We start from the raw sequence: 24,325 nt of genomic DNA on the forward strand, positions 1-24,325 counted from the left end.
AACCAGTCAGGTGTCGGGTCATAGCTCCCTGTTGCCATCTCTAGAGTCTAGACATGTATGTAACAGTGTACACCTGCTTGCGGGGCTATCAGAGGCCTCTGCATGGACATCTTCTCTTCACCTTCACGGCCCAACTACCTGTGCGGCCCAGCCAGCCTATGTTACAGGGCTCGCAGGCTGGGCACGCTCAGCCCAGATCATATCGCGGCCTCTACTGGCTTTAGCCCTTGGCCACCGGACACCGGCCGGTGCCCCCTACAAAATCTAACCGACCGGATTTCTGCGTGATTGCGCAGCGCCGGCCGGCGGCCGCCCACCGTACCACTATACCAGGCATCCCGGCGCGGCGGGCGCGTGCGAGTGTGCGACGCATCTCGTCGCGGTAGCGGCAAGCTGCACGGCGGAAGGCCCGGCGTACGTTCTGGGGGAGGGAGTTTCCGTACCTGCGCCCGCAGCGTACGCCTGATCATCTGGGCGGGCAGCAGTACACGCCGTAAGTTTCCTACTTTCCTCTTCCAGTCTTCCTCTTCTTCCCATCGTACGCCTGATCATCTGGGCCTGATAAATTTTGTGTGCTCACTGGGTAATGGCCGGGTAGCTAGGCTACCTGTACGTACGTGCGTTGATATAGCGTTGCTGAAATTTTAGACCCTACGAAACGAACCTCACCCTAGTGGAAAAAGGGGCTTTAATCCTGGTTGGGAACCCCCTATACAACCGGAACTACAAATCCGGGTATTTTTAGTCCCGGGTGAAATAATATTTTAGTCCCGGTTGGTGATGGTGGAAGCAGTCCGGTTGATCCCTAGTTTTTTTCTTTCTTTTTTTTTTGTTGTTTCTTGCTCAGATTGATCTGCTCCCTATATATCCCCAAATCATCCACAAATCATAGCATCACAGATCTGGAAAGAAATACATCACAGATTGAAAAGAAATGCATCAGAGATCACAAATACATCACATCACAAAATAGAGGGGAAGGGGAGGAACGGGAGGGGAAGGGGATGAAGGGGAGAGGAAGGGATGGAGGAGGAGATATTAAGAGGGGAGGAAATCGAGAGGAGACGCGCGGATAATATCGAGATGGCGCACGGCTCGGGGTACTCTTTGCTCCCGGTTGGTATAAACAACCGGGACTAAAGATCTATTTGTAGTCCCGGTTGTTTATACCAACCGGGAGTAAAAATAATCGGGGTCTGTCTTGAACTCAACAACTTCTTGAACCGAGACTAAAAATGATCTACTAAAGATCAAAAAGTACCCCTCAACTTTTAAACCGGGACTAAAGATACTTTTTAATCCCGGTTTTTATTAGAACCGGGGACTATTGTGGAATTTGACCGACCGAGCAAAGATGGTTTCTCCACCAAAGTCATCTGGCTCACATTATCCATTACCCAGTGAGTGCACAAAATTTCTTGTTTTGTTAGTTTTCTAGGAAATGATTTTTTTTAAAAAAAAACAATGTCCATGTTACAGTTGGGAGCTAGCTAACTTAGCTGGAAGCTAGGTTGCACCGAGTGTCACGCTAAGATCTACTTCACCTTCAATTTATTTCCTCCCCTATTCCTATTATGCCTCCTCCATAACAAATTTATCCATCCAACTCCACTCATCTTGTCATCGCATATAAAGATAAAGAAAAATTGTATTGGTTTATCTGTGCATGTATTAGAACCGCATGATGCTAACAAATATATATCTCTATATACCTAATAAAAAAATACATAATAAAATATACATAAGGCTAATAAAAAGATACATAAGGCTTCTCGGTATTTTTCCGTCCGTATTATTTCACCGATCCCCCCCCCTTTTTTTCATCCACTTTTTTCATCGCAGTTTTCTCTTCACATGTTTTTTTGGCCATTTTTTCAGGGTTTTTTTCATCCACTTTTTTTTACATCGCAGTCTTTTTGGCACGCTTTTTTTTCAACCCAATTTTTTTACATTACGTTTTTTCGCATGCGGTAAGGATTCGTTTTTTTATCAACTAGGTTTTCTTCTGTCGTCAGGCTGAACCCTAGCTCAGCCGCCACGTTGATCTATCCCTCTATGCGTTTCCTCTAATTGATTGCAAAAATTGATTCCCACAACTCCCTCATCATTTTCCCCTTGATTTCTCCTTAAAATTCGTCTTTAATTCACCGGATTTAATCTCAATCACTATTTTTATTCCGAGTTTTGTGGATTGCTCCATTTTTTAAAAAGGAAAAGAGGAGATCGAGTGGATAAAAACCCTCAACTAACCCATCGTGAAAGATTCGACCGAATTTGATGGGAGGATCGGCTCCGGTATCGTACATGCACTTCCGGAGGTTGAAGACGATAGGGCTGAAAAGGAAGAAAATAATGGGCTTTCGGTCCAAAACCAAATAAGAGTATAATGTATAGGCGATAAAAAATATTTTTACCTATTGCAACGCATGGACATTTTTTCTAGTAAAAGAAAAGAGACTAGCTTCAGCAACTATGAAATCCCAAGCTAGTTCTTAGAAGATAAGTCCCCCCTATAGTCTTATTCTGGATCTGCCCTTGCTACTAAGTTCCTTTAGTTTCTTTCAAATTTAATGTACCATAATATAGAGAACAACATGTATATATAGGACCAAATTAGGAAAACTTGGCAATCTGATGCTTGACTCCAATGTGATTTGACAAAGGCCTTCTTGACGAAAGAAGTCATAAGAGGTGCATCATCAGGTAGAAAATCGAGCAAGATCTTAGTCTTACATTATTGTCAATGTACCGGGAACAAATAACATAGAAATGTTAACAAAACTCTATATAAATTAACGGGATCAAATCAGGTGAAACAGTACATTATTTAGTATGATCATCTCTTTAAAACATAAGCTGATTAAAGCCATGAAAATTAAAAATTAATCCACATGATTATCACTACCACCCATTACCAAGCAAATAAACGGCCGGCATTATGGTGAACAAACAATAATATATAGTGGTTTTTTAACCACCAAGTTAAGTATTTCATTCATCACAAAAATATTCTGTTTAAGGCAAAGTTGCAAGGTACAGTTATCATTCATAAGATAAATGTAGGTTGAACTATTGCCAACTGCATATTTTAATCCTGTTTTTGCATGTTTTGCATCGATATTTTATGTTTAATCTGAATACTAGGCCTCTAGACAATAGCAAATACAGTTTGCTCGCTTGCTGCAAGATTTAGTTGTAGATGACACAACATCCAATGCCACTCAATGGAATTCCACAAGATTTAGTTGTAGTCTTGTAGATGACAGCACCCAACTAGAGACAAGGTGCATGTTAATACAATTTACCCTAATATATATGCACTGTTATTAGCACTTAATACTATTAGACGGTTAGACCTCGTCTTAAGTTTTCCTTTCGCAACTTGCATTTCATTAATAATATATCCAATTAGAGACCAAATCATGTCTACTATAACTCGCATATAGTACTAGCTAGCTAGTAACATTGAAAGATATATAATGCCAACAAGCTAGTGCTATGCATGCATGGGTGCAAAAACTTAATTAACACTTGTGCTGGTTTGGATTACTCCAGCTAATTTAATTCAGCAAATATACTTCATAATCTAAACAGTTGGTTTGGAAAGGTGGCTGAACACATCGACATCTGAAAACTAAAGTGTACTGAACAAATGGACATGATGATGCTCCAAATAAAGGGGGGAGAGATACTATGACAGTATGGCACTAGCTTAGTATCCCGGATTTGGAGAGGCTTGACCACCAGATATTGGTGTGGGGATGCTCTGGCATCTGATCTCCAGGACTCCGAGAGGACAAAGGTTGCAAAGCTATGAGCAAGTTCCAAAGCTCTGGGCCTTCTCTCTCCCCCCACAAATTATGCGAAAGTGTGAAACGTCCCTCTCCTCTTTATTTCCCATTAAGGGACCGAGCCCCTATTTCCAGATTTGTACTTCGAGAATGCAAGATGCATGATAGTACAAGTACTATAGCAGATGGTGAGAATCTTGCAGCTAGTGTCAATTTTGGGCTTGGCATCTCATGGCCAGCAGCTTTCCAGATTTTGCAGCTCTGCCCTGCTGGTTAAACGGAACCTCACTGCCACTGCCTTGCTACAGCTTTGCCTGTTGGTTAAACGGAACCTCACCTAGACACTGTCTTAAGTATTGCTATATATACTACAGTATTCAATCACACATATAATTCCAAGCAATGAAACGCCAAAAACATGACTGAAGATGTCAGAGATTCAGAGGCCATTATAAAAGCTGCAGGTGAAACAAAAAGAGGGAGGGCAGAAGGCTCCTGCCTCCTGGTGGTTGGTTCCTTCTGGACCTATATACTGAATGCCAAAACTAAGTACAGTACAGTATAGTAGGAGTAGCAGTACAAGAACGCCAAAATTAAGCACAGGATAGTACAGTACTTGATCGTATACTATCCTGAATTTGTTGAGAGCAAACTTTAAGCTAGGAGTATACTACTACTCCTACTTTCTTGCAAAAAAAAATGGTGTTCAAAATGCATGCTTCAGATCGACCTAGCTTAGCTAGGGTTCGAAATTTTGACCAGGTCGAGAACCATTCAATATCACCATCTGGTTCCAAAACAAAAAATAAAAATAAAAAATAATATTCAACGCCACCAAATCGTGAGCTTGAATTCAGACCAGTGAAAGTGACCATAAGACAGTTCTGGTGTTGCACATGTTTCAGAGGTTGAAAAAAGGGAACAAGAGTTTTTCAGAAACATGGTTCTACCGATCAAAAGATACAAACTAGAATAGGATAGTACCATATTACAGAATGCAAAAGAGAAAAAAAATGAAAAAAAAACACTTGGTAGAATTAAACACAAAACATTGGATAATCTCACTGACCTTTGGTTTATTCCGAGCTTGCTCTTGCAACTCTCCTCTAGCTTCTTCTTGCCCCCACAGATGTTAAAATATGTGTATATGATAAACCTCCTCATGAATATGAATTGAAATCTTAATTTGCAACGCATGCATGATAGATGCATACGTATGTTGCACCCAGTACAAAGGCCTGTCGATCGTCCAATCAACAATCCAACATGCATGTCGCAATTTTGTACCATTAGCTTAGCTTGCATATCTGCATTGGATTGCTATGGCTTCTGCACTGCGCGATTCTTAATTTGGAGAATTTTTGAACTGGATGCTAAGACATGGGTCAGAACGGTGGCCTGACTCCGCCGGCGCCGGCGCCGCTCCAACCTCCGAAGTTGTCTCCGGGGAGCTGATAGCCTCCCACATTCCCGGCGAGGTTGTAGAGCGACATGCCACCGGCGCCGCCGGTGCCGTCGCCTCCTGTCACGCCGGAGGACTGTGACGCCGCCGGTTGCTGCCCTGGGGGTCCAGCTGATTGTGCCACTTGATCTTGTGCTTCGCCTCCGGCGGCGGGCGCGGCGACCTCCTCTTCCTCGCCCTCCAGCGGCAGCCGCTCGTACACGGCGTTCGCGAATGAGGCCGCCATCAGGACGACGGGCCCCGCGGCGACCAGCGGGCCCACCACGCTGCCGCCGATCACCTGGCCCTGGCCGCCGGAGAGGAACACGGTGAGGCCGCTCGCGCCGGGGGGCGCGGGAGGCGGCAGGACCGTGCCCGTGAGAGACAGGATCTCGAACCGGCCCCGCAGCGTGGCCACCATGCTGCCCGGCGGCGACGCGCCCGGCTGCCGCAGCGCCACGTTGACGACGGCGCCGCCGCCGCTCAGCACGCACACGCCGCGCCCTCGGCGGCGGGCGTACTCGGCCACGCAGTCGACGACGTCGGCGCCGCCGGCGACCTCGAGCACGTGCGAGTGCAGCGCGTTCGGGCTGTCGCGCGTCACGATGATGGGCGGCTTCGGCTTGTTCTTGGACCCGGGCGGGCGCCCGCGCGGGCGCCGCGTCGGCCCACCCGAGCCACTGCCGCCGGCGCTGCCGCTGCCACCCTCGACGGGCACCATGGCCGACGACGACGGCTGGTGGTCACCGCCGACGCCGCCGCTTCCACTCCCTCCCGCGTGATCTCCCTCGCCCACGGGGCTCTTGTCGGGTGACATCTTGGAGTGCTCCATCTTGACATGGGATGTCGGCGACAGCGGTGACAGCGGCGACGGCTGCTGCGGTCGGAGCAGATGGTGGAAGTACCGTGAGCTGCCGGCGCCGGCGCCGCCCCCGCCAGGGTCCATCCCGGCCATGGCCGTGTCATCTGGCCGCTCCCACCACTTCCCGGCCGCCAGCTTCCCGGTTGATCGGTGCTCCTCCTCTACAACTCGCTCCTCACCACCACCACCACAACCTGCCAAGACAAAGCGAGATTAAGCCCCTTGTAAAGAATCTCGGAGTAATTTGCATGGCACAGTAGTGCAGCCCAAACCCAAACAGCGAAGCAAAGCAAAGCAACCAAAGCGAAATGGGAGATCTTTTCATCAACAGCAAAGCTTTGGCCTTTGACTTGTCCACACATCTAGCAGCTAGCTCTAGCTAGCATAGCTAAGCTACCCAGCAATGATGAAGCTCTCAAAACGATCGATCGCTGTAGCTAGCATGTTTTCCTTACCTCCGCCGCACGCTTCTCCTCCTCCACGCACCGCTCGACACGTCGACACCCCGGCGGCGCGCGGCAGAAACCTCCCTCCGACGAACCTGCCCAGCCGATCGATCGCCCAAGAAAAACCTCCCCGGAGCAGCAAGCGAAACGATCGTTATTCCAACAAAGAGAAGGTAAGGAGGCACGCGGTGTGGGATGGGGGTGAAGCGGGCGGCGCGGGGCCGAATTAAAGGAGAGGAGATGAAGAAGCGAGGCGGAGGGGTGAGCTCTTGGGGGGACGGCAAGGGATGGGATGGCGCTGCCGATAAGGTCAGGGAGGTCCGCCTCTCTCTCTATCAATCTCTCTCACGATACAATGCCAATCCCACCCACACCAACTCCCCGGTTTTTACTAGCAGCTCGCTCGCTCGGGGAACGGAAAGGCCGGCCTGCCCCGCCCAGGCCAGGCCACCGCGCGCGCGCGCGCGTGTGGGGGCAACCCGAAGTAGCAGAGGCCACGTACGCCAAAGCGAGCGAACGAGGCGCCCGCTGCGCCGTGGACTCGTTTGTCGCGTTCGTTGAACATAAAAAACGTGGAGTACGTCTCCCTCCCCCGCGCGCGCCCACGGGACGCGCCCGCACTGCAGCTGCACGCGACGCGTTCGCCCACGACGTCGTGGTCGACGCGGGTCGTCGTGAAATTCGCGGGCGCGCCGTTGCTCTCGCGCGCAGGCGGCCGCCCAAATGCGTGCGCGGTAGCGGCAGCGGCAGCGCGGTGCATGTGCATGCACCGATCGATCGGTGCCAAGTCGAGGGTAGTGGTGCTGTCACGTAGGGTGTGCAGGGCTCGGTCAGTCACTGGACAGTAGGCAGACAAGCAAGCAAATAATTGGACCTACAAGGCGTGTTAAACAATTGGGTCGTCGCTTTTTACTGTACCGGTGATTTTTATATACGCCCGGAAGTACAAGCAATCCGCATAAGACAAAACATGGGTTTCCGTGTCCAACTTTAATTGTCCGTCTTATATAAAATTTTTTTATAATTCGTATTTTTATTGTTGTTAGATGATAAAACATGATTAATATTTTATGCGTGACTTGTCTTTTTAATTTTTTTTATAATTTTTTCAAATAAAACGGACGGTCAAACGTTGGACACAGAAACAGGGTTTGTCATTTTTTTTTTGGACGGAGGGAGTATGTATGCAACGTACGCTTCCTTCCTGCTACTACTTGAAAACCTACGAACCGGTCCTGATTTGTGAAGCTTTTTTATATTAAAAAAAATCTGCCCGGTTTATATATATGTAGTTTAATTATACTATATAGTATGGGGTTGCAGCTAGGACGCGTATAAAATAGGAGTAGCTAGGTTTCGCATGAAGGCTTTTTCATTCGATCATATCCAAGAGTATTGGGTTCGTTTAGTACTAGTATAAGTTTTGGCCCCCAGTTGGAGCACTGTACGTACGTAATTGTCCAACGATTATATACATGCGCTGTGTATCGCAAGCTTCTAGAGCTAGCCTTGATATGTTCCGTTAAACCAAACTGCATGTACTAGAGCCTGTTTAGGATAAGAAATCGGCTTACGTTTGGAAATATTTCAACATGGGTACAAGCAACTGTTCACAATTCCAAGATTGGATAACTTTAGAAATGAAGTGGTTTCTCAACTAATCAAGGACGACTCGAGGTATTATCGGCTGCACCCAAATACTGGCATGTGGCATGCATGGATAGGTCCGGTTTGGTGAGAGGTCCCATTCAGGAACTGGAAATTAATCAAACGAGCTGGGCGAAAACTTGAGTTTTGCAATTTGTGACCAGGCTTTTCTCGGCGTGGAGAAGCCAAGATAACCTTGTCGCTTTGCGTATGCTCTCAAGTGTTCAATTAATTTTTAATAGCGGATTACGGGTCATTGTCATGTGACGCATGAGAGAGAGCAAACAAATTTGAATGACCACGGCCTGATTGGCTGGATCTCGAGACGCAGCGGTATTAGTTTAGTGCCGCGCAATCACGAACAGTGACTTAATGATCGTCGCCACAGATTAGCAGAGTGGAGACATGAATGGTGTATATGTCAATGAAAGCTACACGAGCATATAAAAAAGGAAGGAGCTAGCACGCAACAAAACAGGTTGAAATCCAAAGGCGAGTACGTCTTTCGGTCGGCCAGTTTTTTCCCCGTCTTTTACGTGCATGGGCCAGTACACATGTTGACTTTGATACACCAATTAATTAACCATCTTTTTTTGACAGCGGCCGTATAGTAACATACTGGAGTAAGCATGTTACTAGTAATTTCTAAATTTTGACTCTAAACGCAGGTACCACAAACACGCGCTGGACACTCTTAAGTTGAATCTCTTTTGTTCGGAGTAATTCTTAAAAGACAAGAGATCATGATATCTTGAGATCGTTTAACTGTTGACCAGCTAACTATTGATTGCATTAGAGCAGGTACAATATAGCAGGTTATAAGCTAGCTATAAACATATTTTAAAGAGATAAATGAAGAGAGAAAAGCAGCGGGCTACAGATCTGTAGCCAGTTGCAGCATAGACTTTAAGACGTAATATGTGTATGATAGATAGAACCAGATATTAATACTATAGTAAACAACTATTGTATGAATTAGCTATTATATTGGCTATAAATGATTTGGAGCTAATAGTTGGTTACACTATTAAACTTGCTCTTACATGCACCTGGTACATAGACCTGGCCTATCATGCATCATGATTTATTTTTTATTTTTAAAAAGCATTTCTGCACGGTGCACAGTGCCATGTCACGCGTGCATGCATGTCAGAACTTCTCGGCTGCTAGTTACAATAGCTGTAGCATCAATTATAGATCAGTTTTGCCACTTTGCCCTAAATTAAAACAGCCATCGGTGCAGACGTAATTAATTAACCATCTTCTTGAAAGTGATCGGTACCATAACATATCATGTCAACAAATGGATACCTCTAGCAGTTGTATTATTCTTTTTCACAGTTTTTTTTTTTAAGAATGAGTTACTCTCTCCGTCTAAATTAAGTGCAGTTTTACACTATTCATGTTAAACATTTGACTGTTCATCTTATTTAAAATATTTTTATGATTAATATTTTTATTGTTATTAGATAATAAAACATGAATAGTACTTTATGTGTGACTATTTTTTTTAATTTTTTTATAAACTTTTCGAATAAGACAGACGGTTAAATGTTGGACACGGATTTCTACGGCTGCATTTATTTTGGGACGGAGATAGTATATAGCTGCATGTACTTAATTGGTGCAGACCTGGCACCATGAAATTAAAGAAAGCGCTGTGCACAGTGCCATGTCACGCGTGCATGTCAGCACTTCTAGCATCAATTAGATCCTAAATTAAATAACCAATTGGTTACTGGATCGGAGCACATAAATTAACTCGGTCATATGATACTCCGCAGTACTAGTATATATGAAGATGAATCCATCCATCTATATACACGGTGGTATTGTGGTAAAATTAAAGCCATGCATCGCCATTCCGATTCATCCCAAATCAGCCAAAACAAACAGATTTATACTTCAAATAGTACTACTACATCGCATTGTATGTTAGATTTGTTTATTTTAGGATAAAATGATTATATATGTACATTTGATTTTCTCCGTAGTACGCACGCGAAGAAAAAGTACTACTGCACCGATCTGGCAGGACTCCGTTGGACCGATATCGAGCCTCGTAGCTGCAAGAGCTAGCTAGATCACCGTCACGTGCGGTCAAGGATAAGCTAGGGGGACCCTCTCGTCCGGTCAAAATAAACGAGAACGCAATGTGGGGGTGATGGGCGGCTACACCGCCCGTACAGCTGTCAGACACGTGGTGGTGGCGGGCAGGCGCGTCTCGGTCACCATCTACTAGCACGAGCAGCTAGCTAGCGAGAGATCGATCAGCCACCGCGATGATATGATATGATCGCCCTCGCGGCCACGCCCACGCGCGCCACAGTTAAGCCCATCTCGCCCTCCTCATCAATCTCTCGCGATCCCCAAATTCATCGGTGGCACTGGCATCGGCCGGCCTCGCCTGAATCAAACGGCCGTTTTAGAGCAAGTTTAATAGTATAATCCACTATTGGCTCCAATTTATATATAGCCAATTTAATAGTCAATTTATACAATAGTTATTTACTATATTATTAATATATGGTCCCATATATCATACACACATTGTATCTTGGAGTACGTGCTGCAGCTGGCTATAGATCTGTAGCCCGCTGCTCTTCTCTCTCATCTTTTATGTCATTAAAATATGTTTACAGCTGTAACTGCTCTTATCACTGCATCTTCCTCTCCCATTCCTCCTGCAAGTCTGCAGCAAGATAACGCAAATGTGAGCTCTGTATACCTAGCTGTGACGCCCCCTGTATCAAGCTAGATATATAGCCCGTATAGTATCCCGTGCTAGCTGCAGCCTTCACTACTTGGACTCTCTCTCTCTCTCTCCGTGATCACTGCATATGCATTTGCATTGCAAACACGCGATGCGAGTGATATACCCATCTGCTTTCCCTGATCAGCGGTTGTGCCTGTGTAAACGTATCTCGCGCGGTGCGCCGGTGCCTACCCAACCCCTCTCTCTCGTCCCATGCCTCCATGTCTCATCCCATCGATCGATCGATCGCTGCAAGCATGGCCGCTGGCCCCCTGTTGCAACGAGACACACACAGTGCGCTCGCATCCGTATCAATATCATTATCAATTATCATCACCGCCCGGCCAGCGCCTTTGATTTCTCGGTCTTTCCCGTGCATGCGCGCTAGCTAGCTAGCACGCTCTTTTATTGATCTCTGCCTGCAGCATACGCTGCACGCACGCACAGTGTGATCCATTCGCAAGCAGTACGTGCTGCTGCTGCCACACTGCACTTACGCATGCGAGGCCGCCGATCGAGCGCCTCTCTGATAGATCGGCAACATGCATGCGATTGAAGCATTGTGTTGTTGGATATCGTTTAATTGATTAGCTAGGCTGGTACTCTCCTCCATAGTTTAGTTACTGTGCAGTATTAATTTGGGTGGGTGACAAGATCAAATCAAAACATTATCCTGCAGTAGCGAATAGTGATTGTTGATTTGTTGTCTATATAGCTATAGCTCTGCCTCTAAATTAAAGCGACAAGCATCGTCCATGAATGCACCCATGAGTGACCTCATGCGCATACATATAGGGGAGGGGGGGGGGGGTAGTTTGCTCTTCCTGGTGGCATATTTATTTACTAGCTAGTGCTAGTATTGAATCGAAGCTACGAGAATCATGCTTCCAATCCAATTCCAAGGTACGTTAAGTTTTATAGCATATCAAAGACACCAGAACAAATGATACAGTACATGGCGGGGGTTTATTGGCTCTCGCTTGTATTTTTGCAGATATAGAATTGTACATAGGGTGGACAAAAGCGTTGGAACGATCTCTCCACTGGCCTGTAAAATAATTGAGCAGTTGTGCACTTGATTAAGAGTTCATTATCCAAAGAGTGCTGGTGTTGGCTTCCTCAACTAAACACCATTGTTTATGTGTTCGAGCTTATGATTAAGTTATCTAGGGGGGTTATAAAATTGGGCAGGCGAGCTAGATGGCCGGGCCAACTCGGCTTAGCTACACTTGGAAGCTATATTTTGATGTGACGCCTTGCGTGGATGGCGACAAAAACTGCCTTACATGCCATGCCATGCCCACTGCCATGACCTAATTCTTCTCACTGTTGGTGGCTGTGCATGCAAGAGCATGCTAGCTCTGCCTTTAATTATTTCGTCGTTTATTAAGTCAAGTACGTACAGGGACATAAACAATGAGCGGCAACTCAACTAAAGAAAAGGGAATCTGTGCTCACCTGTAGTACGGATTATATGCGTGTAAGGTTTTCTGCTTTCTGGTTGCAAAGAAAATTGTGTTTTGAATGCAGAAAGAGAGAACGAGAAGCAAATTCAGTTATAGATACATGTTGCATGTTCTTCTGGTAGGTTTGAAAAATCAAGTAGTAATACTATACTCTACCAGGCATGCATATATAAGACAGTGCTAAGGTAATCGATCCATGCCTGCATGTTATGGATAATAAAACTCATGACGACTTCAGACTTTCAGAGTTGACGATTGGTGCGCTGCGACTAGCTCCGCTGCTTTGTTTAGTTTGACGCATTTGCCTCCGGATATCCAGCTTGTACAGGCGAATAGTCCTGCAGCTAATTAGGTTCAGGTATTCAACTGCCAATAGTTAAACATCTACAGCAAACTCAATGATAATTAAGATCCAACAAAACTATTATTACTATCATGGCCCGCGAGTAGCTTGCTGGTACTTACTCCCTCCGTCCCATAATATAAAGGATTTAAAGTTTTTAATTGCACTGTTTGACCACTCGTCTTATTCAAAAAATTTTAAAATTGTTATTTATTTTTTTACTTACTTTATTATCCAAAGTACTTTAAGCACAACTTTTCGCTTTTTATATTTACACAAATTTTTTAAATAAGACGAGTGGTCAAACAATACAAACAAAAACTCAAAATCCCTTATATTATGGGACGGAGGGAGTAGTAATTAACTAGTTCACCAATAATTTGGTGGAAAATTAAGTCGAGTTCAACATTAATTTATGCACATAGCCATCCGTCCAAGAAAAAATCATCAACTTCTGATTACGAATTTGGATATAGGCTAGGTTTAGATTCGTAGTCAGGATGTATTTATTTTTTAACAAAGAAAGTAAGTTGATGTGCGCGTAGATCTAAGTTAATTTGTCTGACGGCTCTAATTAATGCACTAATGCCAGTAGTCCACCAGTACTACTGCCCAAGTGCCCAGCCGGCCGGTGTAGATATACAGCCGCAAGTTGGACATAGAGGGATATATAGCTCAGAGATCCAATACTGATGTTAATTTGTACGGCGTACGTGCCTCTAAAATTCGCAAAGATCAATGTATCGAATAATAATGTAATTAACCATATGATGGAGCGCACACGCAATATCACCGCCAGCAGGCAAGATAGGACTATATTCAATGTTTCGATTGCTGTAAATTACTTCCTCCGTACTCGTAAAAAAAGTCGTTTAGAACAATATTTAAATCAAACCTTAAAAATATAAATTATAAATAACTTTTAAGTTGTTGAGTTTAAAAATAAAAAAATTATATGAATAGATTTGTCTTGAAAAATACTTTATAAAAGTATACGTATATCACTTTTCAATAAAATATTTTTATAGAAACAAGAAGTCAAAGTTGTGTTTTGGAGACCGTATCGCTGTCCAAAACGACTTCTTTTAGGCCATTCCCAACCTAAGACACTAGATATGGTTTCCATAAACTCCACATCATCAAGAAACTAGTACTCCCTCCATTCTATAATATAAGGCACAACCATTTTTCTTACATGTTCCATAATATAAGGCATGCATACAAATATGCAATTAACTATGGCATCTTCTTTATTAAATTATAACTTTTTTAAATCCTCCACTCTCATATTATCTAATCCTATTGAATGCATACATTATATTTATGAGGATGATCCAAACTACAAGATGATAATAATTACTTCTTGGTCTTTGGGTTAAGGGTGGTTGTACCTTATATTTTGGAATGGAGGGAGTACTAGACACTACTCTTCCAATGCAAACACCACTATTCCATACTTAAATTTAATGCTACTTATCTCACATGATGTTTTGGATGTTGTGTATAAACTATGTCTCATACAAGACAAGGTTTTCTTCTTTTTCCTCATTTATTCACTTGTCACATCATTTTTTATCATAGGTGACAGTTTATTTAATGCTATGGATACCATCCTAATCATTGGGTTGGGAATGCCCTTATATTCTGAGCACTGAGGGAGTATATTACTACTAATTTAAAAGCACAAGAAATAATAACTAATTAATCAATAAGATCCTCAGAGGCAATACATGCATGAATCTTACTTTTGCCTTGTCGCAGAATATAAGGTAGCTTTGTGATATCGAGACCGTATTTTATTCCATATCTATTAATTTTTATACTATTTAATTCATATATCAACTTTTGTACTACTCCCTCCACTTCCATGGTTATAAGACATGGTTATAAAGTCAAACTACTTCAAATTTAGTTAAGTTTATACATAAATATAATAATATTTATAATACCTAATTAGTTTCATTAATTCAATAATTGAATATATTTTCATAATAAATTTGTGTTGAGTTGAAAATATTATTATTATTTTTTACAAACTTGGTCAAATTTGAAGCAGTTTGACTTTGTTAAAAGTCAAAACATCTTATAACCTGAAACGGAGGGAGTACTGATTTATTTATTCAATTATTATATTAGCTTTTATACCATGACTTGTTATTTAGCTATTTTCTTATTTCGGAGAGCGTGCAGTTTTTCCTATGTGTTCATTGAACTCAAATAACTATAGCTAATTAAGCCATCTTACTCCAGTACCAGATAACACTATGCCTGCCTCTAAATAGTCAAAGTCTGCACACCCTACTAGAGCATAGTACAACTGAATTTGAATCTACTTCATCCATTTTATATTATAAGACTTTCTAGCATTGTCCACGTTTATATATATGTTAATGAATCTAGATATAGATAATGCTAGAAAGTTTTATAATATGAAACGGAGGAAGTACGATATACGAAGATATGAACTAAAGTCATTGCTTAGGAGTATTGCTATACGACCAGAATTAATCTTAGAGAAAACCATTCTTTACAGCCTGTTTTGGCGCACAATTGTTAAAGCACGCAGCAGCCAATTAAGCAACTACAGCTATATGCCTAGCTAGCCGCAGGCACCAAGTTAATTAATCAATCTGTACGTACAGAATCAAAAAGCCTGTCATGATGTCGCTTATTAGCCAGAAAAGTACTTAAGCAATATACAAATCTGTGAAAAGGCGAAACTCATAGCTTTGTTTCATCTTTTTCTTCCACGTCCGATTCCCTTCCGTACGCGCAGATCAGCGCGTGCATGCATGCTGAAACTGCAGATCGTACGATCCATATATATGCAAAAATACACTACCGCCGGAAAAGAACACACACGATCTATTTCGGGAATAACTCACTGCGTTGAAAAGGACAGTGCATCAGAATAAGTTAACACTAATTAACTCCCAGCCACGCAAATTTCTAGGCTTTAGTTTTGATTAATTAACCACAGAATCCGATCGAATTTGAGCACAGCAAAAAATGTACATCAGCTTAGTAGCTAGCTGCAGTCAAGCTAATTAAGCTAATTAGCTCGCGACTGGACAGGGGAGCAAGAGAACCATGATATGATTAAATATTTTCTGCACCTTAACCAATCATGGCCAAGAGATAAGCTAAGCTAGCTAGGCAGCATCCGATGGCCGGCCGGCTAATTAAGAATTAGTGCCTGGGCGAAAGGCTGATTAAAGCTGCGTGGATGCAAGTGGGGAGGAGTGATTAGATTAGATTAGGGGGGCAGGATTAAGATAATCCGAGCGGCGCGCTGTCTCATCGCCGGGCATGTGCTAGCTCCCTCGCCTGTCGCGTTGCGGCGCCAAGCGTCTCTCGATCGATCGGTAGCTCGCTTGTCCGTGCATGGCGCCATGGTTAACCTGATGATGATAATGCTAATCTTTTCGTTGAAGCCGTCTGACTTTAGCACTTGATTGTTAATGACCTTATTAAGCAGCCAGTTGATTACTTTATCGGTCGGGAAGAGACTTGAAATGATATGAGATATGCGCCCAGTTGCCACCCGCGGGGAGGTCGTAATCTGCGGTGACCTAATCTGGGTTAGAGACAGGCAACCTCTCAATTGTCACATTAATTTGTAAGCACGTACTCATTTGTGCCTCTTTTGTGTCTCCTGTCATTTCGTATAATTTGCCTGGCTCCCAAAGCTTACAGTATTAATTCTCTCTATATATAAAGCTGGCTCGATGATTCAATTCTACTACATAAATAATTGTTTGTTCAGGAGTAGTACTAGTACTTACTAATCTTTATTCATAAGTAAACCTGGGAACCCTAACTAATGATGAAATGGCATCAGAAAAAGCCATGCGTGAAGTGTCACGCCAAGGATATGGGACAGGTGTCGACCCTGGGATTCGCCTACAGTTTTTTTCTTTTTCAGGGGGATTCGTCTACTGTTGGCTGCACCGCACAGGCTACTGCAGGAGGAAGAGAGAGAGAGAGAGAGAGCGCACGTAACGCCGCGGGGAATGGGTCACGCGCCACACGTGGGCGACGGCCCCGCGCGCGCGCGGTGGCGAGGCGAATTGGGTGGAGGGGACGGGGGGCCGAGATATGTCACATCGAATTTTTGATACGGGCCGGCCGTGGCCGTGGGCCGCGCGGCCACGTGACGATGCCGGCGGATGCCGCGTCCCGGAGCGGCGTTGGCCACTGTGGCCGCGCGCGCGCGAGCCCGAGGCCGGAGGCCACCATCATCCGTCCACCCACCCGTGCCGTCGCGTCAGCTGCTGATCGCGGTCTCGATCGCCTTGGCGCGGAACGCTCCGATGTCGTCGCGTGCGGGATTGTGGCGGCGTCCGTGCCTCACGCGGACGTGATCGCGCATTGGGGGTGTGGTGTACTGGTGGTGGAGCAAACTTTTCGCAAGGATTGTGTATTTTTGTGCCGTGCGAGGGCTGGTTGATCTTGCACTAGCAGTTGCAGGAGATAGTGCTGGACGGTGGAGGACTGGAGGAGGAGGAGGTGAAGGAGAATTGACTGGGTGCTTTATGGGCTGTTTTGGGCTACAAATTTGGCCCAAAGTCTGTTCATTTCGGTCTCTTGGGCCGGAGAGAAGACGGGAGAATTGTTGGGGTGCTTTATGGGCTGTTTTGGGCTACAAATCTGGCCCGAAGACTGTTCGTTTGCTCTTCAACAGCGTGGAAATTTCCGGGATTTTGATCCAATCTGCCTTTTCTACTTGTGTATTGAAAGCGACTACACAAGAACAGAAGTTATTATATGTGCACTTGTAGATTCGAGGTAGGATTTATTTAGCTACTAGGAGTAGGATTTTGGTTAAAGATAAGGAGAATCATTCAAGATTTCAAGTGGTTCTAGTGCGGTGTAGGAACCAGCATAGCGCGGCGAGGATATTCTTCAGCAACAACAATAGAAAGTAGGCGTGATTGAACACGAGAATTTTCGCACCGAAATCTGTGAGCTCAAGGAATCACAGCACATTTGGCTTTTGAAATCTGTGTGCTTATGGAACGAACCGGACCAGTATATTCGACTTACCTTATAAATCAAAGCAAGTACCTGACAGCAACAGGCACACCATTGCGAAAAAATAAAAAGAGAAGGCGTTCTGATTTGATCCACACTATCAACACTCGGTCACAGGCAACAGGCAGTCAGGCAAGATGCAATACAGGCTACAAAATTCAGAACTGAGGGACATGGAGGGAACAAAAGGCAGAACGAACAGTAAAATGAACATACACAGTCAGGTTCTCTATGCTGTAAACAAAAATTACTGAGCTGCTATACTGCACAAAAGCATAAGTTAACCTGACCTGCTGCTATCCAGAAAAAATGGAAAAATAAGTTTGATTGGTTACAGAAGAATGAAAAAAAAAACTGAAGGGTAAAATTACAGTCAGAAGCTGCACTATAGGTTAATGCCTCCTCACACATTATGCTAGTATAATACAGGTTGAGTTTGGAACTAAAGAATCGCTCTCTTATCAGCAGTATGTACAAGCCCATTGCTCATTCGCTTCTCCACAAGCTCAGGGCAATCCCTGTCTAAATATGTCCAGCATTTGAATGATGCGAAGGGCTGCTCAAGAAGCAGCCTTGGCGACATCCTTACTTGATCGATTGTACATCATGTGGCTCTTGACAAGGTGACCAGAGGCAAGAGCGGCAAGGAGCGAGAGCTCGCCAGCGAGCACGCTGCCAGCTACTATGGTAGCCAAACGTTTAGCATTTGCACCAGGTGAGCCATGATTTGAACCCTTGACACCAAGCAGGTTCAAACAAGCCGCCTGTGAGGCCAGACATGTACCACCTCCGATTGTACCTACCTGAGAGAAAAAATGAACCATTTTACTAACATGAAGAAATTAAATAAATAAAAATCGATGCGGATATTGCTCTCACGATCAAACTGCATGCTAAAACAAAATATTACTTCAGTTAATACAAGAAGATCTCTATGCTATAGATTTTGCAGCTCCATTTAAGGCTAGCAGGTTATGCTATAATCTACATAATGCAGGTAGGAACGGAAAGTAAAACGAATAAATAATCACCTCAATGGACGGCATGGTGACAGAGATATGAAGATCATCTCCATCATTTACTTCTTCCAACATGGTGATGCATTGTGAGCTTTCAACATTTTGTGCAGGATCCTGTCCTGTAGCAATGAATAATGCAGTAACAATATTACTCGCATGGGCATTAAAACCCCCAAGAGCCCCAGCTACAGCTGATCCAGCAAGATTTTTGATAATGTTAAGCTCGACAAGTTTTTCTACAGTCGTCTTAAGAACTTTCTGCACAACATCTCCTTTAATAATAGCCTCACAAACAACAGATTTCCCCCGGCCTTCTATCCAGTTTACAGCTGTCGGCTTCTTGTCTGAGCAATAGTTACCTGATGCACACAGATTAATTCATCAATGTGCATGCAAAGACAAGAAAATACATGGTGAATTGATGAAAACAGATAGTGTGAACACCCATTGTTTCAAAAAAAGCACCCCCGGCACAAATGCCTAATTGATACACGCAAATATATTATCAGAGAATATTAGACTATGTTTGATGCGAGTCTGATGAAAAGTAGTACATTCACTGTTATTCGGTAATCAGAATATATTTTACAATTGAACTAGGCTAGTGCACAATGAGCAGAAAATAAATAAAAAGGCATCCAAAAATACTTCTTAGGGATGAAAAAAATCCATCTTATAACCTGCTGAATCTTCTAAGAACCGATATCTGCTTTCTGTAAATGAAGCCAAGGGTTTCCTCTCTAGATCGGAAAAATCTAATTAGGGACATGTTTCTTTAAGTTACAAAGCAATAGGAGAGGAAATATTTTGGGTGCTGATGAAATATGTTTTTCATCATTTCCTTCGCAACATTTCCAAACAGAAGTTAAAGAATGTGATTTTTTATTCGTTTTCTGCTAAAAGGAGGCATTGACTTAGAGAGGAAAGCAAAACTAACTGGAGCATGCAAAGTTCAAGGGGAAGAGTTAAAACCAGATACGCTGATGACATCCATGTCAGGGAAGACATTCTGCAGATAGCCCAAGACATTCTCAACACCTTTTGACACCATGTTCATTCCCATAGCATCTCCAGTGATACAGGTAAATCTCATATATAGGTTCCTCCCAGCGAGTGCACAACGAATGTCTTGAAGCCTACCAAATCTGCTGGACCTACACCGATTAAAACAGTTTTTATGTCAATTCTAATAGAAGATGACCTCTATATGGAGTTATTGGTTCTACTAAGGAAGCGAAACAATAGAGCAAAAAAGAAAAAAAAAGGATGATGTAAGAACGACTTAGGCCCCGTTCTATTCTTCAACTTCCTTGTTTTCCGTTAGCACGCATTTCAAATTGTTAAATGATACATTTTAAAAAAAAAAGTTTCTATATAGAAGTTGTTTTAAAAAAGAAAATAAATCCATTTTTCAAATTTATAATAGTTAATACTTAATTAATTATGTGCTAATGAGCTTTCTCGTTTTACGTGCAACCAAAATTTATCTCCAAATGTGGAGATTAAATGGGGCCTTAGATAAGCAAGCTGCGTGATTGCCTCAAATGAAAATTTCCACAATAAAGTATACATTTTTTAGATAATGGATATCATTCCGGCCTCTACACTCCACAAGAGTGTACACAGCCAACAATAAAGTATGCATGAAATTTACTAAATTAGAACTTATATAGGGCACAGAGGAGGATAACAATCAGATAAGTTGTACAAACAGATTGATTCTCACAGTATAATGGATCTTCAAACAATAGTACCAAATCAACACTGTATAGCAACCACAGTGCAATCTAAAATATTGTGTGACATTTGCCACATCAAAAACTAAGACTGAAACATATGCAATCCAAAATGCAGAGGTTGAAAGAACAATGTCAATGGCAAACTCACACTTAGCTCCGGAAAAGTCCCTGGAGAATACACTATGCAAAAAGGTATCCATGGAACCATGACACTTGCCCATATATGCAACCCATAGAGTTGCGTCGGTATTGGGTAGATGGTTCTAGCTGCCAAGAACAACTATAAAACACTGTACAGTTTAAAAGATCAGAAATCAAATAAGATGTATAGACACCTTTGACTTTGACTGGTAGAATAATATGCCGATATGTACAGTGTCTGAATAACTGGATACGAAAAATCAAAGAAAAATATGAATATGAAAAATCTGCACAACAAAGTTGTGGAAATCACAGAAGTGGCTTGTGTGGTAAAATAGCACAAGTGAGGATATTAGGAAAGTATACTAAATGCAGCATACCTAGGAACTAACTGTTGGACCTATTTGGAACTTTGAAACACACGGCCACAATTTTTTAAAGAGATTCAATAAAAACCTCCATATTTTCTCAGTACTCTCAAATGACAGAAAACAATGTAAGAAAAGATACATTAATTAGAAACATGAAAACCAACAATAACTTATTGGAACACAAGCCTACTGTTATCTAAAGTGTACTTAATGACAGTAACCAAAGCTTTTGAACATGAGCCTACAATTACGTAAAGGTTCCAGACAACAAAATAAAACAAAACAACATATCGTACATTTAAAAAAAAAGAGAGAGACAATAGATCCTCTAAGGATACTGACTACAGAGCGACAGTTACTAGTCAGTAACACAGAAAAACTCCAAAAGACAAATGACATTAATCTGAAAATTCTAACACCGTAAACTGTCAGTAGATGTGTGTACCCTGAGTCCCTGAACATCTGAAGGTGCAAAGATACACACTAGAGGTTGAGATCTTAAATCCACATATTCTCAAGTTTGGAGAGCACAAACCAATGATTCATTCACATTCGGTATTATTTAAGCGAACATAAAAAGGCAATTCAAGGTGAACACTTCAGAAAGGTATTATCTATGAGCTGGCATTATCTGCATTTAGCTGGTAGCTCTTAGAACAAGTAAACATAGTATTGATAATGCATTGTCCAGTACCTCCAGTGCATGTGCTAGCTTACACACTGTGGGCTCTACCCTGTCAGCAATCACATGATAGAAGGGCTTTCCGTTGTGGGAAATCACCTGGTCTTAAAATACCATTCAGTGCTAGCTATCAACATCAGTCCATTACTCAAACATAAGACGACAACCTTAAGATACACTGAAAGATCACATTTTTCCCCCATTAATTAACACTGTGCCTGCCTATTGTCGCGCAAAGTCTTATAACACTTTGAGCAAGCACACAAATCAACAAACTAGATTAGTGGATGATGTGGAGTGTACCTATTGAAGACAGCAGCCAGCAACTCAAAATTCGCAGGCGCCTCAGCAAACGCCTTGAGCTCCGCTGCCCGCATTGCGGAAGGCAGCTTGACAGCAGGAGCGCGGGACATGGCGTCCCGGAGCAGAACGCTGAAGGCGCCGCCGGAAGCGGAGATGGCCCTGCACCCGCGGTTGACGCTGGCGACGAGGCATCCCTCGGTGGTGGCCATGGGGACATGGTACTCGCGGCCGTCCAGGAGCAGCGGGCCGGCGACCCCCACGGGGAGCTGCACGTACCCGACGGGCATCTCGCAGCATTGCCCCAGGATGGCCTGGTAGTCCATCCCATCGAAGGGGAGGCCCTCCACTCCCCGCCCCGTCACCCGCCGCAGCGCCTCCCGCCTCAGCCTCGCCGCGCGGCGGCAGTCCCCGAGCCGCGACTCCAGGCGGTGCGACGGCAGCGCGCCGGACGCCACCGCGGCGACGATCTCCTCGTCGTCGGCCTCCATCATCCCGCCACCATGCCCATGCATTGGCGCGGGCTCCGCGGCGGCGGCGACGGCGGCGGGGCGCGCGCGGCGGGAGCCCCCCTGGCCGTCGTCGTCGTCGCCGGTGGTGGTGGCGGGGGCGTCAGGGTGGGCGAAGAGGCTGAGGAGGTAGACGACGGAGGCGAGCTGGCAGACGACGGTGGCGAACTCCCGGCCACCGAGGGGCCGCTCCCTGTCGCTGCAGAGGCGGAGCAGGTCGCAGGAGGAGAGCACGAGGGAGACCATGGCCAGGCCGTTGGTGATCCGCATCGGGAGGGGCAGCGCCCCCCAGGTGAGCGCCCTCCGCGCCGCCCCGACGATGCGCCCTCCGCCCCCGCCCCGGCGCACGTCCATCCGCCTCCTTGGCCCAGGATCACTGGAGACAGAGAGAGAGAGACACAACCCAACCCAAGGCGATCGCGAACGACGCGGACCTCGCCTCCCCCCTCCCGGCTGTGCGTGTGCGTGTTTGCTCGGTACGCGATCGGAGGGGGGATCGGACGGACGGGAGGGTGTGATGGTGGTGTACACGGAAGGCGCAGCGAGAGAGGGGAGGTGACCGCGGGATTCTCTCTCGCTCGCCTCGGGCGTTCAGATGTTCGGCGTGACAGGACAGGACAGGGGGATCGAAGCGGCAAGCCGCAAGCAGAGGCGTGGGCGGGGGAGGGGGAACGGCACGGGGCCCGCGCGCGGATGGGCGGCGGGTTCTTTCTTTTCTTCCAAGCAGAAGACCGGGAGGAGACAGGAGAGGCTCGGGCGTTTTCCACGTCCGATGCTGTTTGCAAATTGCAAATCTGCTCTTTTGTCAGCAGTGTGAGTCATCCGTCATCGATGGAGCTCAGCGAGAAATGTGTTTTTTTTTCTTCTTCTCTCTTTTACGCAGTCGATCGTTTGGAAAAGTGTGAACGAGAAGCACTCTCTACTCGGTAATCTATGATGAAATGTGTGGTTGATGTGATGAACTCGCTCGAGCATGGGAATGGTGTGCGAGATTTTGGTCTCAGTCACGGCTCACCTTGGAAATATTTTACATCATGACTGGCAGTTATGTTTGGATTCAGAGACTAAATCTTAGTACCTGTCACATAGGATGTTTGACACTAATTTAGAGTATTAAACATATACTACTTACAAAACTAATTATATAAATGAGAGCTAATTCGCGTGATAATTTTTTTAGCCTAATTAATTCATAATTATCACATGTTTACTGTAACATCACATAGACTAATCATGAATTAATTAGGCTCAATAGATTCGTCTCGCTAATTAGTTTAGAGTTATGGAATGGATTTTGTCAATAATCTACGTTTAATACATCTAATTAGTGTCTAACATCCGATGTGACATTCCATCCAAACCCCCAGTTCGGTACACTTGGTTCCCAACACCTCTCTCTCGTGTTCTGCGCATATACTTTTCAAACTGTTAAACGGTATTTTTTTTTTTCAAAAAGTTTCTATACAAAAGCTGCTTAAAAAATCATATTGATTCATTTTTGAAGGGAAAAAACTAGTACTTAACTAATCACGCGCTAATGGACCGCTCTATTTTTCGTGCGCAACATATATGTTCCCAGCAGTGAGTGCCGAACGCAGAATCTTTGTCATAAGGCACATAGTTAAAACAAATATTCACTTCGTCCAAAATAAATTAATTTAGTATGAGAAGTTATATATCTACGAATCATATATTTTGAGACAGGTGGAGTACAGTATATGATCTATTCCCTAAAATTTTTTTGATCAAATTCGTATGAGATTATTTCATACGTTCACA

At 44.2% G+C, this 24,325-nt stretch overlaps 2 protein-coding genes across 4 annotated transcripts; both read right to left on the bottom strand.

Annotated features, from left to right (window-relative positions):
* Positions 1–783: 783 nt before the first annotated feature.
* Positions 784–6,998, bottom strand: LOC127761316 (AT-hook motif nuclear-localized protein 25-like). 3 transcript variants are annotated; one of them, XR_008015234.1, is made up of 3 exons: positions 6,550–6,998; positions 4,861–6,288; positions 784–902 (listed from the first exon to the last, which is right to left on the bottom strand). XR_008015234.1 is itself a non-coding variant. In XM_052285589.1 (2 exons), exon 2 carries the CDS (start codon positions 6,185–6,187, stop codon positions 5,177–5,179), a length of 1,011 nt encoding a protein of 336 aa, XP_052141549.1. In that variant the 5' UTR covers positions 6,188–6,288; positions 6,550–6,998; the 3' UTR covers positions 2,745–5,176. The 3 variants fall into 3 exon arrangements, 1 of the variants encoding a protein (XP_052141549.1); XR_008015235.1 differs by lacking the exon at positions 784–902 and adding an exon at positions 2,231–2,334; XM_052285589.1 differs by lacking the exon at positions 784–902 and having other exon boundaries at positions 2,745–6,288.
* Positions 6,999–17,847: 10,849 nt separating this feature from the next.
* LOC127761214 (3-hydroxy-3-methylglutaryl-coenzyme A reductase 1) lies at positions 17,848–23,164 on the bottom strand. The gene is made up of 4 exons (XM_052285467.1): positions 22,041–23,164; positions 19,777–19,958; positions 18,817–19,163; positions 17,848–18,588 (listed from the first exon to the last, which is right to left on the bottom strand). The coding sequence occupies exons 1-4, from the start codon at positions 22,898–22,900 to the stop codon at positions 18,346–18,348; spliced, it is 1,632 nt and encodes a 543-aa protein (XP_052141427.1). The 5' UTR covers positions 22,901–23,164; the 3' UTR covers positions 17,848–18,345.
* Between the last annotated feature and the right edge of the window lie 1,161 nt (positions 23,165–24,325).

Source organism: Oryza glaberrima, chromosome 2 (assembly GCF_000147395.1).
Source record: "Oryza glaberrima chromosome 2, OglaRS2, whole genome shotgun sequence".
Lineage (NCBI taxonomy): Eukaryota > Viridiplantae > Streptophyta > Magnoliopsida > Poales > Poaceae > Oryza > Oryza glaberrima.

What these genes read in the sequence shown, in the direction of transcription:
- LOC127761316 (XM_052285589.1), bottom strand. Translation starts at nt 6,187, where the DNA reads ATGGCCGGGATGGACCCTGGCGGGGGCGGCGCCGGCGCCGGCAGCTCA.
- LOC127761214 (XM_052285467.1), bottom strand. Translation starts at nt 22,900, where the DNA reads ATGGACGTGCGCCGGGGCGGGGGCGGAGGGCGCATCGTCGGGGCGGCG. An exon ending in GGATGTCATCAGCGTATCTG is followed by an intron (nt 19,164 to 19,776) that starts GTTTTAACTCTT and finishes TGTGTGCATCAG; the next exon opens with GTAACTATTGCTCAGACAAG. An exon ending in TCACCATGCCGTCCATTGAG is followed by an intron (nt 18,589 to 18,816) that starts GTGATTATTTAT and finishes TTTTTCTCTCAG; the next exon opens with GTAGGTACAATCGGAGGTGG.